This window comes from Vulpes lagopus, chromosome 11, assembly GCF_018345385.1.
Source record: "Vulpes lagopus strain Blue_001 chromosome 11, ASM1834538v1, whole genome shotgun sequence".
NCBI classification, from domain to species: Eukaryota; Metazoa; Chordata; class Mammalia; order Carnivora; family Canidae; genus Vulpes; species Vulpes lagopus.
Window position 1 is genome coordinate 87,138,745 of NC_054834.1, and position 16,261 is coordinate 87,155,005.

General features: G+C 36.3%; 1 protein-coding gene across 1 annotated transcript in view; it reads right to left on the reverse strand.

Moving 5' to 3' along the window:
• KCNH7 (potassium voltage-gated channel subfamily H member 7) overlaps nucleotides 1-16,261 on the reverse strand; it is a 477,016-nt gene that overhangs the window by 2,279 nt on the left and 458,476 nt on the right. The window contains exons 13-15 of the mRNA XM_041722501.1: nucleotides 10,637-10,900; nucleotides 4,889-5,057; nucleotides 81-273 (exon numbers count right to left, since the gene is read on the reverse strand). Of these exons, the coding sequence (XP_041578435.1) occupies nucleotides 81-273; nucleotides 4,889-5,057; nucleotides 10,637-10,900 (626 nt within the window). The remainder of the gene's footprint in view (nucleotides 1-80; nucleotides 274-4,888; nucleotides 5,058-10,636; nucleotides 10,901-16,261) is intronic.

The window sequence follows — 16,261 nt, forward strand, 5'->3', positions numbered from 1 at the left end:
CAGATGATTCTGATTCAGGTGGTCCCCAGAAACACACCTGGAGAGATATTTACTCTGGGCTCTACAACACAGACACTCACTTGTGAGGAAGGACTGAAACTTCGGTCTGTCTTGATGGATGCTGCGGGGGGGCTGGTTCTCATCAGGCGGATGACCGGTCTCTGATACTCCGCTCCAGCAGTTACCATGCTGTAGGCTGGGGGGACCACGGTGGTTTGTTTCTGCAGCAACTGTAAGATGGTCTGGATGTCAGCAGTCATTTGGGATTCAAGTCTGCAGGACAGACACAAAGGGGGGAAGACAATCCTAAAACAGTCCAAGATTGCAAAGCATTTGAGAAAATTTCAGCACCACCAACAGATGTATGGCCCTGCTTTAAACAAGAAGGACAGGAGAGGGAGCACGGAGATTCTCTCCCGGCTGCTGCTCAGTTCCTAAGTCCCACTAGTGGTTCTGATAAACCTCATTGGTTTTAGGCTCCTTTAATAAGATCTTAACAGAAATGCAGCTGCATCAAAAGAGACTACATTTTTTACTAATCTTTATTGATTTCAAATGTAAAACACATCGAGACTCTATTTTTAATCAGTAATTTGCTTCTTAATCAGGCTTTGCTCACTTTCTTCTTGTGGGCATTTTATTTATTCTTTAAAATGGATTCAGTGGCACATTTCTTTCAGGGCTGCAATAGTCAAGTCATTTCTTAAATGTTTCAAATTTATATTACCTTTATTTTACCTGATTCTCTCCAAGTCACGTATTGCATGTTATTCACTATTCTTTATCATGAGGTGCTGTTAGTTGCTAAATTCCTTTTCCATTTCTTTCATATGTGTAAGTCCAGGCCTTTGGTATTTAAGAAACAGATCAAATGTACGAGACCAAATGTACAAGTTCACTTGCTTCTCTGACCCATCTGACTTGCAAAATGCATCTGATGATTTTTTTTCCCCCTAAAGCTCACAAGGAGCCAACTGGTCTGTTAATTTCATTCTCGTTTTAAATTAAAATTCAAAGGAAAATAGCAAAATACAATGGGACTAATTCTCCTTTTTGCATGTGTTAAAGCATTTTTAAAAAGGGAATTTTGTGGGAATAAGAACAGAAAATTTGGGCCATATGCTTCCTTAGAAAACTTTAGCTCTTCACTTATTTGTGTTATTTTGTTTCTGAATGAAAGATATAAAGAGAAGGGAAATCTTACCAAAAATGTTAAAATCATAGAACTTAGAATCTGAATTTTAACAAGATCCCTGGGTGATTCCGATGCAAAGTAAGGTTTGGGAAGCTCTGTTTTAGGATCAACTGTTAATGATTTCCCTAAATATGTATATCTGTAGGCATAATATATAAATATATAAGAACCCTTCTTATGTAACGCTTTAGCCCTACATATAGTCTAATTGATCATGAAAGCAGAAAAGGAGCAGCAGTGAAACTGTCTCAGGATAGATTATTTAATATCTGTTTTTATTGCACTGTGTACTTAATATGAATATTTGAATGAGACAAATGGGGCTGTGATTCACAGTTCTACATTTGAACAAAATGCTGAAACTAAATAGGGCAAGCCTGACTCTGGAAAATGTCCCGCGATTCTCATTCTGCAAAGTCCAAGTCTGAATTGAGTTGTTCTTTTCAAACCTGTTCTCTATACTTTTGCCGTTTAGAGTAAAGTGGAGGAAAGATGTTGTTGGAGATGTTAGTCCAGTAGACACGTAATATTTTGGATTTTAAATCCAAAAGAGGCTAAACTGAGTTAGGAAATATAATGTTAGTGAAAAAATTGGAGATTAACAGAAGTAAGTCAAAGTGAGAAGTATGTCAAGGGACATACAGATGCTGGGATTATGTCAAAAGAGATGTCAAGAAGAGATTTAATTGTACTTGAGATGTAAAGTTTCATATGATAATAACTAATTAATCAAATAACAATAATAATAATTATTAGTGGGCGATTCCAAATCATCCAGTCCTAGATGCGTGTGCCCTTAAGGGTTTACATTTATAATCCTAGGACATATTGAAAATATGTTTTCAGTAATCTGACTTATTCTAGCAGCAGTGATTGGTACCTCTGACGAGGCAACAAAGGGATCCTAAAATTTTAATTTTAGTCCTAAGGAAAGGACTAAAGGAAGTGTATGTACAGTAGGGAGAACACCAATAATAGAAGTAAAGTTCATTGTTCATCAGATTTCACGTAGCTGCTAGTACAACACTTTCCAATTTGAGCATATATAGTTTCCATATATCATATCTTAGTCCTTAAACACCACTGCAGGTGTGTAAGCATCCAAGATAGAAACTGAGGCTAGAGAAGCTTGAGTGACTTGACCCAGTCATCCTGTACATAGTTAAGTAGCAGAGTTATGACTTTAATCTAGGCTAACTGCAAGTTTTTGCTGAAGAAATCACTGCTGTCCCTGTCGTTCACCCATTTACTCACTCACGTTTTTATCTCCTCAACAAACTGAACACATATTCTATGTCCTAATAGTAAAGAAATGGGCAATTATTTTTTCTAAATGAGAGGAATCAAAGAATTCAAGTTCACTCAGCCATTAGAAACGACAAATACCCACCATTTGCTTCAACATGGATGGAACTGGAGGGTATTATGCTGAGTGAAGTAAGTCAATCGGAGAAGGACAAACATTATATGGTCTCATTCATTTGGGGAATATAAAAAATAGTGAAAGGGAATAAAGGAGAAAGGAGAAAAAAAATGAGTGGGAAATATCAGAAAGGGAAACAGAACACGAAGATTCCTAACTCTGGGAAACAAACTAGGGGTGGTGGAAGGGAAGGTGGGCAGGGTGTGGGGGCGACTGGGTGATGGGCACTGAGGTGGGCACTTGACGGGATGAGCACTGGGTGTTATTCTATATGTTGGCAAATTGAACACCAATAAAAAATAAATTTATAAAAAAAAGAATTCAAGTTCAGAGATCATACATATCAATTCTTATGTATGCACAGTATATAGTTTTATACATGTTGTGGCTAAAGGATCAATGTCACTTGGCAGAAATAGCAGGGAGAGTAAAAAAAGCAAATGCATTAATTAAGCAACTAAATAGGTTTCACTGACCAATAATAAGTATTACAATGGCAAGTTCTTATACTTGAAGTTTTAATGTTCTCAGATATGTTTCAATTTGACAAGACTTGTATTGAGCACTTGGGAATGGAATATGGATCTTAGCACCAGAAGATTTTAAATTCTATTAAAATCCATGAAAAGATAAAATACAAAATAAATCTTTAGTTTGTGCAATATTTCCATACTTTGAAATTAACAAATTGATTTTAGTCCACAAATTTGTAGATCTTCGAATTCCATTTATCTGTTTTAATCCCTCATTCTTTTTTCATGGCAATATATATGTGTGTGCACATACACTCTGATGTGCTTACTATAGTGTTTGACATTGTTCGTTTCTGGCAGAAACATTTAAAAAAACACTAAAAACAATAAACAGCATGGATGAAGCACATAAGAAACAAGAAGTAAATAGTAAATCGCTTATGTGGTATAGGCAAAACTCCTGGGATGTGTTACGTATAGATAATGAGCGAGCAAGTAACTTGCTAGACAAGGACAGAATTCATAAGATGTATTAAATACAGACAGCATGCTAGTAACCTGTAAGACATGCCAAGGACAGAACAGAGATGTGACCTAACAAGCCGGAGTGTGGCTTATACAGATAGAGATGGAAAAAACAAGTTATTCTTATGACAACTCTGGACAGAAAACTGTCACCCCCAAATGTGGCCATCCAGTGCTGACACACAGCAGAGGCTCATTCTGACCCCACATGTACTCTACCTACAAAAACCGACAAATAAAGCATATTGCTGTTCAGCAGAGACAATGGACAGTGTACGTACAGTACACAGTACACAACCGTGGCCAGGGGTACCCCACCTTATGTGTCTGTGAAAGAGCAAGTGTGTGCCACTGGGATAGACAGATTTTTTTTTTCCTATGGACCTTCCGTGCAAACCTCAACTCTGGTCCTAGTAACCACACATCACAGCAGGATGATGCAGCATATGTGAACATTGTGTAAATCAGCATTCATGTTTTACATTGATTTAGCAAATTGTGTGATTTGAGCATTTTAGGTGAATCTGTGAAGTTTTCTGTCTGTGACCACTGCCTTGCCTGGTAGTGTACTCGGAGGCTTCCTTTGAATCAAGGTCAATTCCCACATGAAGCACAACTAACACAGCTGTGTCACACTCATTCGTGTATTTTTTCCCCCTGAGTCTTATCGACCAGTTTAATTTTAAGAAATCTACACAGATTTGAGTTAAGGAATTCCATCCTTCCCAAAACAAAAATTTATTCCTCATCTCCAAAGGGTATAGATCAAACACGGAAGGAAAATGGAGAAGATCTGGGCTTCAACTCTGTGGTATTTTTAATGCAATCACACTTATGAGAAGTTGACTGAATAAATGTTTAAATAATTTTGTCTATACTTAAAAAAAATGCCATGACACATAACTAAGTTACCAGAAACAACCAAAACGTGTAAAAGCAAGATTAAAAGAGAGTGTTAGTAAACAAGTTAAATATGAATTGTTTTGAGAAAAAAGGAGTTTTCTTCAGCAGCTGCTGTGGGTGATATACTAATTTTATGACAAGTAAAGAAAAAAGAGGATTTATGTTGCCAGAAGCATGAAGTGTTCTAAATAGATGCTCCTTGCAACACAGATTAATAATTCTGTCAACTTCCAGTCTTATTTTAAATAAGTAAGCATATATGAAAAATATGAGATTATGGTAGTAGCAAGCTGCTAGTTGCAAGGAGAAACCCTAGACCCAACTACTGCCTTGGCTGATGCTCTCCCTTGGCCTTGCCATTGCTTATACCTGTTAAGTTGCTCTTGAAGCAAATCTAATCTTTGTTCCACTTCCCCATAAGTGAGGTCACTTTCAGTTTCAGAGATCCCCCAGGCAGCTCGCTGAAGTCCTGAGGGACTAGACTCGTCAGCCCCAGTCTTTGCATTTTCTTGTTCCCAGCTTCTTGTGTCAGCAATATCTGTGGGAAATAGCAAGATGGGCGTCAACTTCTTTGGGTGCCCCTTTGCATCAATAAACAGAGACATCTACAAGATAAGCAGGGAAGGATCTCAGAGTAAAACCCCAGAGACAGAGAACCCAAGTGATTCAAGGACCTGTCCTGAGACCACACCTAATTGGTAGCTGACCCCTACTCTTCCTCACCCTGCCTGCCACCTCCTCAGTCCATTTCTGCATGAATAAAAACATAGAGATGGTCATAGTTTTTTTAAAAATTTTTTTTAAAGAGAGACACAGAGAGAGGCAGAGACACAGGCAGAGGGAGAAGCAGGCTCCATGCAGGGAGCCCCATGTGGGACTCGATCCTGAGACTCCAGGATCACACCCTGGCTGAAGGCAGGCGCTCAACTGCTAGGCCACCCAGGGATCATGAGTTTTGAATACGGTTTTGTCTCTCATTAGAGAGCAATGGTTTTGTGTTTTTGTATTCGGGAAGAAACAGCATATTTTGCTCCTATAGGCATACCTCCTTTTATTTCTCTTTGCTTTGTTGCACCCCAAGGATACCAGTTTTTACTCGACCAGTGCTCTACCCTCTGAGCTATGGAGGCTTTTCCTGGTAACAGTTTTTACAAATCAAAGGTTTGTGGCAATCCTGTGATGAGCAAGGATCTATGGGGCATCATTTTATTTCCAGCGGCATTTGCTCACTTCATGTCTCTGTGTTACATTTTGGTAATTCTTGCAATATTTCAAACTTCTTCATTATTATTATATTTGTTACGGTGATCTATCATTAGTTGTAATCACCCTGAGAGCTCAGATAATGGTCAGTATTTTTTAGCAATACAGTACTTTTAAATTAAGGTGTTGTACATTGTTTTGAAAGACATAATGCTATTGCACATTAAATAGACTACCTACCATAAGATGTGAACAAAGAAACAAAACATTTATATGACTCATTTTATTGTGATATTAACTTTTTTGCTGTTTTCTAGAACTGAACCTGCAATATCTCTGAGGCATGCCTGTACTGCTTTGCCTTGGATTTAAGATTTTTGGGCTATTCTCCCAGGATAATTAGCATACTTAGTGATTCAGAGTGGGCTGAAGGAGAGAGCCATGGAAAAGTTCTAATCTTCAAGAGATTCCCTTAGGCAACCCAACCCAACTCAGAGCAGAGCCATTAAAGATGGCAAGGGTGTTAAAGGTCCTGAAGTCCCATGACACTATTTTATGTTTTTATCTTTCCTTGTAGTTCCTTCTGCACCGTCCTTTAATATATTCATATTAATTTCCAATATGTTTTCTTGTGGCTCTTTTATTTAGAATATTTTTATTTTTTTTAAAGATTTTATTTATTTATTCATGGGAGACACAGAGAGCGAGGCAGAGACACAGGCAGAGGGACAAGCAGGCTCCATGCAGGGAGCCCAATGTGGGACTCAATCCCGGGTCTCCAGGATCATGCCCTGGGCTGAAGGCAGATGCTCAACCGCTGAGCCACCCAGGCATCCCCTGATCATTTTTCATACAGAGATTCACCTGCTGATGAATCTTCTTTTAATTTACAGCTTCTCTTACAACCTGTATTTGCAAGTTACTAATATTTGAGGGAAAATATAATATCTTACTTTTCCTCTCATTTTTTATCATGTACTTTGATGGCTTTTGCTCTTCTTTCTTAACCTCTATATTCTACATATCCACATAAGAGCTTACAATGATTAGAGGTTTGGAAAATAGAACCCTAGAAAAAATACTAGTAGAGTTGAGAGTTTATTTCAGAGATAAAGAAGTGACATCTTCTCATTGGGAGGGCTGGTAGGAGGAAAAGAGTATCTAAAACTGGTCTTCATTTTCACATGGAAGTAGATTTGAATTACAGAAAGTGATTTTGGTTTGATAGAAAACCTTTTTTTTCTTTTCTTTTTTTTTTTTGTACACTAGCTATGATTAAACACTGACAAAAGTTATGTAAAGTTAAGGAATTTATATCCTCAGCTATTTAAAAAATTGGGTAGCAAGTAACTGATTTGGGAAGATTAGGTATGATTCTAGAAATAGGGAACAGGATTTGCAGGGCTTCTTGCAGTCCCTTCCTTTCCTGCAGCTTGTTCAAAAGTACAGTCAGATAGCTCAAAAACATCCTCTTTCTTCAAGGAGCAGAGAAAGTCTCTGTATTTTTTCTTCTACCATTATCTCTTTATCATTGAATACATAGAAATTTCTCTAATGAGGTGCCTACAATTGCTGCGTCAAGTTAGTGAAGCTGTACCAAAGGAATTAGCATCTCCAAAGAGCATTAGAAAAATAGGAGGTCAGGTCCTGGTTCTGTTGAAATGGCTAACAGATCTCAGAGGACTTGTTATGAACTCCAGAATGGTTCTTTGTGATTAAGGCTTCCTTAGCCTACAAGATCCTGGTGTTTTGTTTGGTCTTTTAAGGAACCAAGTATAATTTCTTTTGATATCTTACCAAACCAAACAAAAATGAATAGAAAAATAATATCGTTGAAGGTTTCAGCAGATTTTCACTGAATCATATGATTTACTATTCACAGACTTGTAACTCTATTTAAAACTGAAAAACAATAATATAATGTCTTGGTACTCTAGGTTTTCAATTTTGGAGCAGCAATGGCAAACATTTAGAACACACATATAACGGTTTGGTGATGCCCATGCTTGCCCCTGAATAGCCACCTATAGAGAAGATACCTTATTGTCTTCTCTAAAAATTCCTATAGCCGGTTACCATAGGAATTTTTAGAGAAGACAATTCTTAAGAATTGGTAAGATAGAAGTTACATATTATGCTCAGAAGTTTTGTGCCAAGAAAGCTTACAGAATTTCTGCCCATGCTTACAGCTCTCTCATTTGAAAATCATATATAATAAATTGATTTTAAAATAACAATGCTGAACCACATGCAATAAATTATGTAGTATTATATTTTTTCTTCACTGCCTAAGGGAAAAAAAACTGATTATCTTCTCAACAGAAGTGAACAAAATGTAAACTATTAGACAGAGGCTTCCTTGATTATAATTTACTCTTTTATTAAAATCTGGAGATGCATGACTGGCTTGCGTAAATAGCAATATAGAAAAAAAAAGTTCAAAGGGGAAATCCTGGTTAGTGGTCTTAATCAAAATGAACATCCTTGTAGATACTTTCTAAATATAGCTCAGAAAGAATCTGCACTTGGTTGCCTTGGAAAAGGTTGCTATAGTTGCAAGACACATTTCTAGAAATGGATGAACAGAAAGTAAACTTTCACTTTGCTCTGGGTACACAATTTTTCTAGAGTTAACTTTTGACCTCAATCTAAGTAGGCTCAGAATCCACTTAATTTGCTTTTTTTTCTCTTTAGCTTTGACAAAAAAAGTGCTCTTCTGTTGGATTCAACATGACAAGTGCAGGAACGTGAGTAAATGAAATTTCTTACTGATTAAACTAAAATTTGTGGGGAATTAGTAGTTTACACTGCAGCATTTAGAGCTATACCCTTCACAGCATTCAAATTCTTGAACATTCCATAATACTTCACCTTAAAAATCATTAAGGCATAAATTTTGCAGTGAAAGAAGTTTTAGAATTGTCCATTAGTTGGTCAGATTAATTAACCATGTATCACACTGGTCAATGCTCTATGACATCAATTATTTTATTCAATTGACGTGAGTGTTCAGCTCTGTATTTTCATTCAAGGCATTGATTTATTATTTGAATAGGGACTGAATTGCACTTTTTTGAAAATTAAAAACCTGTAGATATTAAAATTATTTGTTAGAATACTTTTTAAAATCATGTACATAGAATAGCTAATTAAATGTAATTGGAAGAAACGGCCAACAAAAATACAAGATGAAGGGCACGAGAACTCACTGTCAGCAAGAGTCATTATAAAGTCAAATGAAGTCCCAAAAATACGTCTTTAATGACTTGTTACTTAAGACTCTAAAACTCAAGAAGAAGACAACAAAAAGTACTTTTTAAAAAATCAGGTCTACATTAGGCTGACTTTTGGAGAAGCAGAGATGGTCCACGGAGCTCTTCAGAACTTCTGACTTCCATGATACAACCTTTTCCTATTTTTGGTACTTCCCAGAATCTGATTTCATAAATAACTAAAATGGGACATTTGGTAATCACATCTAATATTCCATTCTTCCATTGTGATAAATGAGGTACTATTTTCATTCACTTCATCAAGATTTTAAATTGTCCAGAGAACATTTGCATATATTCTTAGCTTACTTCAACATGGGGTCATAGCAAAAGCTGATTTGATATGATAGCAAAAGTAACTGGAAAAATGTAAGGGCTAACCATCCTAGAGTCAATAAAACTACTGTTGTCAGATACAGTCGCTTCTAATAATGGTGATAATGACAGGTAATATTTATTTACTCTGTGCCATAATTTTGCTATCTTGCCAGGCCAAGACCATTTTTCCTTTATTTTTGTTATGTTCTTTTGATTTTTTTTGGCTATGCACTCTTTATCTCTACATTTTTATATATCCATTTTATACATATATTCAATGATTAAAAGTTTAGAAAATAAAATCCTAGAAAAATATGAAACAGGGATTTTATTTCAGAGAAAGTAATTTATGCATGTTATCTCGTTCAATAATTGCAATCAACTAGGTAGTTAGAAAATATTACTTTATTTGAAAGATGAGCAAACAGAATGTTAGTGGGGTCTGTCAAGTGTCTTATTCAAAGACATAAAGGGAACAAATGAGCAAAGCAAATAAATAAAGGGAGCTGAGTTTGGAACCCAAGCAGTCTGACCCACACCTGTTCTTACACCACACTTACCAGTTAGATTCAGCTAGATCTGTAGCTCTAGTATTTGTGCTGCCAAAGTGAGCACTAGATCTAAAGCTTTAATTCCCATTATGCTAAGTTAATTGTTCTTCCATGTGATAGTTCTTAACTTTTCTTAAGTTTCCCATCCTTCAGCACCAAATTTGCATACATTAATCCAACATTATTATCCATCTCATGCCTCTTTTCTACAATAAAACCCATATGTTTGGGTATTCCTTCATAGAGATGTTAAACAACTGTGTTTAAATAAGTTGGATAAAGAGCATAATTTATTTAGGGACTTTTCTCCCCATTTGTTCATATTTTTTAGTAAAGTGACATTCTCCTTGGTGTTTATTGTAGTGTTACCTCATTGGCTTTTCATGCTATAAAATGACTGGGTTGGGGGTTAGGAATGGGTACAGAGGGTACAAAGAAGAATCAACTGGTTAGTTCTTATAAAATACTCATTAATTCCTGCTCCCTGTTGGAATCACTACAAGAGATCTTCCCACAGTGTTCTATGTGGCATTATGTTAAATCTCACTGCCACAAAAACGTCTCATGCTATCAATGTTTAGGAATAATTAACACTGTTCCCGATTTGCACAAATGCTTTGTAGATGATTTGAGACGGGAGCTCTGCAAATATTTCATGAAGTTGTAAAAAGATTAAATTAACATGTGTCAGTACAGTTCTTCATTTGTGAAAAATCACCATTTTACAATTAGCACCAAAGGGAGACAATCTGATTCCTGAGAAACTTGATTACCTTTGCAAGACTGACTTCTTTTATCTATGTGAATTCTTCCTGAGGTGGGCCCTCCTTCCACAAAATTGAGTCCAGCTGCTTTCCCCATTCCTGGAGGAGAATCTACTATTCCTGAGAAGAGAGGCTTTTGTTCATCATCAATGGAGGAGATGAAAGATGAAGATCTGCTTTTTTTCTCTTCAAAGTGTTTCTTGGAACTCTGATAATGTCTTATGGTATCTATAGAGTCTTCAGGACCATTCGTACTGTTCCCTTTGCCAAAATCTGTCAAAAAATTATTTTATAGAAGATAAGAAAATGTGAGACTCTTTGCATATTACACTACCTAACTATATATAAATTACATTTTTAATAGTTATGTTCTTTAAATAACTGTAACGTAGAGTTTTCCTTAGCGGCACCTGGGTGGCTCAGTTGGTTGAGAGTCCAACTCTGTTTGGCTCAAGTCATGATCTCAGAGTCATGGGATCGAGCCTCATATCAGGGTTTCTCTCCCTCTCTCTCTGCCCCTCTCCCGGCTCACTCACTCAGTCTCTCTCTCTCTGTCTCAAACAAATAAATAAAATCTTAAAAAAAAAAAAAAAAAAGAATTCTCTTTAAAACCACCAAGAAAGTTGATCATTCTCTTTTTCCCATTGAAAATGTAGCTACTTAATGAGAATTTTTTTTAATTCAAAGGACATTGGATTGTCTTAATGAAATACATTATTTGTTTCAGAACTAAAAGACTATCTGCAATAGTAATAATGTTTACATCTCAGAAAAACCCCTGTAACTTATAACTTTATTTATACATGCTCAACAGTCCTTTGTATTCTTAAAATCTGGTCCACTATCTCTTTAAGGAAATGAAAAAGGGAGGGAAAGTGTGTCCCAATTCTAAAATATCACGACTATGCAGCTTGTTTGTTTTTAGCCTTCATGTTCTCTCGTGTGGCAGGCGTTCATGCATGGCGAAGGTCAAAACGAGAAACCTCCTTGTATTAAAGGCTGATGGGATGAATTTCAACCTTATTTCAATATATGTAATGGCCTTGATATTCCAGGCAGTTTGGTAGAGTAGCATATTGCAAAGAATATAAAGCTTAAATACAGTAATTAAGGTGGGTTTATCTAATTACATTAAAGCCAGTAGTGCATACTGGCTTTTTTATACTGAAATGTCAGGATAATTTTAGCCCTGAAGGTTGTGTTAGAACATATTTCAGCAGGAAGAACTCAAAAAGACAAATCCCAGAACTTATTTTCATTAGTATCCTGGGGAGACAGTATAATTCTCCATCTGGTTACTGCTAATAACTAACCAACACAACTCCAGAAGGTGTAGTAGTTTCTAGAGAAATGGTTAAGATTGTGTCCCCATCTACTCTATTCCCAGTTGTACCTAGTCTGTTATTTATAGAAGGCCAAATGAACTGATTTAAGGCCACTCTAGAGAAACTTCCAACTATTTCTCAAAATACTTAATGTAAAAAATATATATATCAGAGTTTACGATATGAGAAGCCAGAAAGCAGCCCAAGGTAAAAATGAATAGACTTTAAAAATCATCTTTATGGGGTACCTAGGGGTCTCAGTGGGTTCGATGTACGACTCCTGATTTGGGTTTAAGTCATGGTCCCAGGGCTGGATTAAGCCTGCATGGGGCTCTGAGCTCAGTGGAGAGTCTGCTTCAGATTCTCTCCCTCTCCCTCTGCCCCTCCTCCTGCTTGTGCCTGTGTACCTCTGCATGCACGCTACCCCAAATAAATCTTTTTTTAAAAAATCAAGTTTATGTGAAATTGTTATTAAGGAGTTAGCTTATGTCGTGTCAATTAAAGTTAAATGTAGCAAAAACCCATTCTTATTTATTTTCTTTAGGATTTCACACTTGCTCAGTGATAGTGATTCTATCATTGCTGAGATTACAGACCTTTCCTGTTTCTTTTCTTTTTCTTTTCCTTCCTTCCTTCCTTCCTTCCTTCCTTCCTTCCTTCCTTCCTTCCTTCCTCCCTCCCTCCCTCTCTCCCTCCCTCTCTCTTTCTTCTTTCTTTCTTTCTTTCTTTCTTTCTTTCTTTCTTTTTCTTTCTTCTTTCTTTTTCTTTCTTTCTTTCTTTCTTTCTTTTTTCTTTCTTTCTTTCTTTCTTTCTTTCTTTCTTTCTTTCTTTCTTTCTTTCTTTCTTTCTTCTTTCTTTCTCTTTCCTTTCTTTTGACAGAGAGAGTGTCTGATGTAGGGCTGGATCTCACAACCCTGTGGGATCATGACCTGAGAGGAAACCAAGAGTCAGCAGGATGCTTAACTGACTGAGCCACCCAGGCACCATTTCCAGTTTCAAGCACTGTGGACCTCCTTGGTTGCTCAGCGTCACTTCCGTTTCCCCACTCAACTGCTAATCTAATTGGCTGTAAACAGATCAGCATTTCTTTTTCTCTCTAGTGTCCCTGACACAGCCCTCCTTAAACTTCTGGAGCTCTTTATTATCATCTCATCCTCTGTTTTCTTTGGTTTTAACTCCTCTCCAAATTTGATCCACATTCCCCATTTTATGAACACACTTCATTCCTCAAAAAATAATCGTTTCCAACTTTATGCTAGTAAATGTTAAAAAAAAAAAAAAAGCTTCCCTTTTCTAAATTGTCCTCACACCTGCTAACTGAATTGCAGGTTTGCTGCTCCTGAGTACACCTGTGTGCAGTTTGGGCACCAGTGGGATTTGAGTCACCCCAGGCATCGACTCTTCCTGAGAATACCTTTCTTTTTAATCACTTGCATGGAGTCTTTTCCATAATTCAGTTTCAGATGTAAACTGAATTAACCGTTACTTCTTATGCCTCCAATCTAAGTATGGAGAATGCTAACATGGATCTTTGTAAGGAATGTACATCACAAATTATGCAACCGTTTTGTCTTTTTGGCTTGAAAGGTTTTAGGAGTTCTCTGTAGATTTTTCAATCCTCACATATAGTAAAATGTTCTGTCCTACGAACTACCTGGGCTTTGGTTTTTATTTACTAAACATGACTTGATTTTGGATGCAGAGGGACAAATTCATCAGTTAAGAGATATTTTTAGGTTGAATTATAACTTGCTGATTTCAACTCAGAACAAGTATTCATGAAATGTGGTGAATGAGGGATTATTATTTTGTTCTATTGTAACAAATTACTTTATATACATGGTCTCTTAAATCCTATAATAAAAATTCCAGGTAAAAGCAGAATCACAAGAGAAAAAGAAAGAGTGTAACATCCTTGGACTTTCCTAGTATGTAAAGAGAATTACTCCACATTTATTTCTGTGTTCATTGCCACTGGATGATGAACCAGCTGCTTCCTGCAACACAGGCCACATGGACAGTTTCTTTAATACAGCTTCACTGCAGCCACATTTTTCTATTCCTTATTAGATAAATCAAAAGTTCATATTCTATCACAGAAAATGAAAGTTGAAATGACAATCTCTTTGTGGATTAGAAATGGAAAATGCTCAGGGTTAGGCTGGAAGGTGGCTGAGGGAATACATGAAATTAGGATAAAATGCATTATAATTAGCCTCCAGGTACTGCTAGATTTTGATGGCCTGTTTCATTTCTGCCTTCTTCTAATTAAACTGAATTATTTGATAGATATTAAATAGTATTAGGTACAGTTTTTTTCTTGATACTAATTTTTTCTTACTACTAATCTTATTCCATGTAGAAATAGTGTTCTGAGGGCAGTAAGGCTAGGGAGGTTTAGATTTTCCCCTTTGCTGGAAGTGAAATTGTATAATCACTCCTCCTGCCATCATTTCACACAGAAAAAATTTCACCTGTTTAATTAAACCTCAAATTTTCTTTCTGATTTAGATGATTAAAAACCTTTTTTTTTTTTTTTTAAATCCCTTATTTCTGGAGGCTGACAGTTCACCTCCTCCCCTTTTCTCACAAGACACAATACTAAAATATACCTGTGGGTGCTTTTCTGGGTTCAGAATGAATTCAAGAGCACAGAGCAAGAGTATCCTGATGGAGTAGTTGACCCATCCACCTTAGGAGCCTTTATCTCATATTGATTACTATTTTTATTCAGCAGACCCAAGAGATAGACCCAACTTTTGGTCAAAGAGAGGCACTTAACATGCCCTGCCCTGTTAGCAGTTGGGTTTTGGATTTTCCACTGGCAACAGTTTAAATAAGCTGAGCGTTTTCTGGCCAGATGCATTTTAAAAAGTTATTTCAGTAAAAATTGAGGTCTAAAATAAATTTCTTCAATTGATTTCAAATACCTTAGTCCCTTTCTGGCTTCAATGAATGTTAAAAGATGATTAGTGTCATTTTTCTACACAGATGCAAGATCAAAACATTTAAACTATCTTAAAAATTAAAATGCAGAAATTACATTTATATATCACTAAAGTGGATATCAACCGCTAAGTATCATTTGTTACTGGAGAAGATATTCCTCGGAGATGCCAAAGTATAACACCAACACATTTAAGGCTTAATATAATAGAATTAAACCACCTTTACTCTATAAAAATAAGTTTCACAATGTGTATATTTACTCCTTACTTCAATGACTTCCATACTACTTACTACTTTGATATAGTATTTTCTGTCCATAGAAAGCGTTGTGCAGAACATTCCAAATATTTGGTCACAAAACTCCTATTGATTAAAAAATACACGTGTGTGCATGTGTGCATATCTCATGTGCTATTATATGTGCTATTATGCTGATATATTATGTATATTATAAATCATACATAACATAAAATCTTAATTATTTTTCCTATTACTCAATGACGGTATGATTACTGGCATACTTTGAAGTAAGCACAATCCAACTTTGAAGACTACTTAGAGACAATGTTTTTAGCACGTTCCAAATGAAAATACCTCATTTTCTTCTGTTCTGTCCAACCATTTTAACAAGTCCTTAACAAAGGCCACTAAATAGGTCACTGAAGCATCATTTTTGTTCTTCACTTTCTGTAACAATGACTTTACTTCCATCTCAGCAACTGTAGGTCCTCTTTCTACAATGACCTTAGTTAAGTTGGGGAGTTCTAGGGGCATCTCCACTCCAAAATTTTAAGAAGGAAAGATAACTACTTGAGGATTAAAAAAAAAGGAAACAAACAACAAGATCTTCTCAAACTCAAAGCTAAACTAACAACTTTCTCTTGTTGAGAAGTAGGTTTATTTCAGCAGAAGAAACAAGTTCATGAGGACAAGCCACATCCATCAACAAATTAATTTTAAGATAAGTGATCCAAAATGTTAAGCTTCTATTTTGTTCACGTCAGCTTGTGAGAGAGTCCATATACATTTTCTTTTTAAATATATCTTTTTGAATGTAAGCTCCTTAACAATGTGTAGCTCGCATGATTGGAAGGGGTGGAGGATGGTAAGGATCAAAGAGTTCTGATGCCTTGAGTAGATAGGGAGTGGCAGTGTAGGACTCAGCCTTTGTCTGTCTCCAATGCCCGGTCATGTGTTCTTCTCTCTGGTTCTTAATGCTTCTGCTGAGTGATTCAGTCATCAGCACTCCTAGATGTCTGCCTTCAAGGAAGTGTTTCACATGAGCCATTAACTAAAATAATCAATGCATTGCATGGGCAGCTTTAAGGTCATGTACCCCCACAGCATTTAGCATCAATAG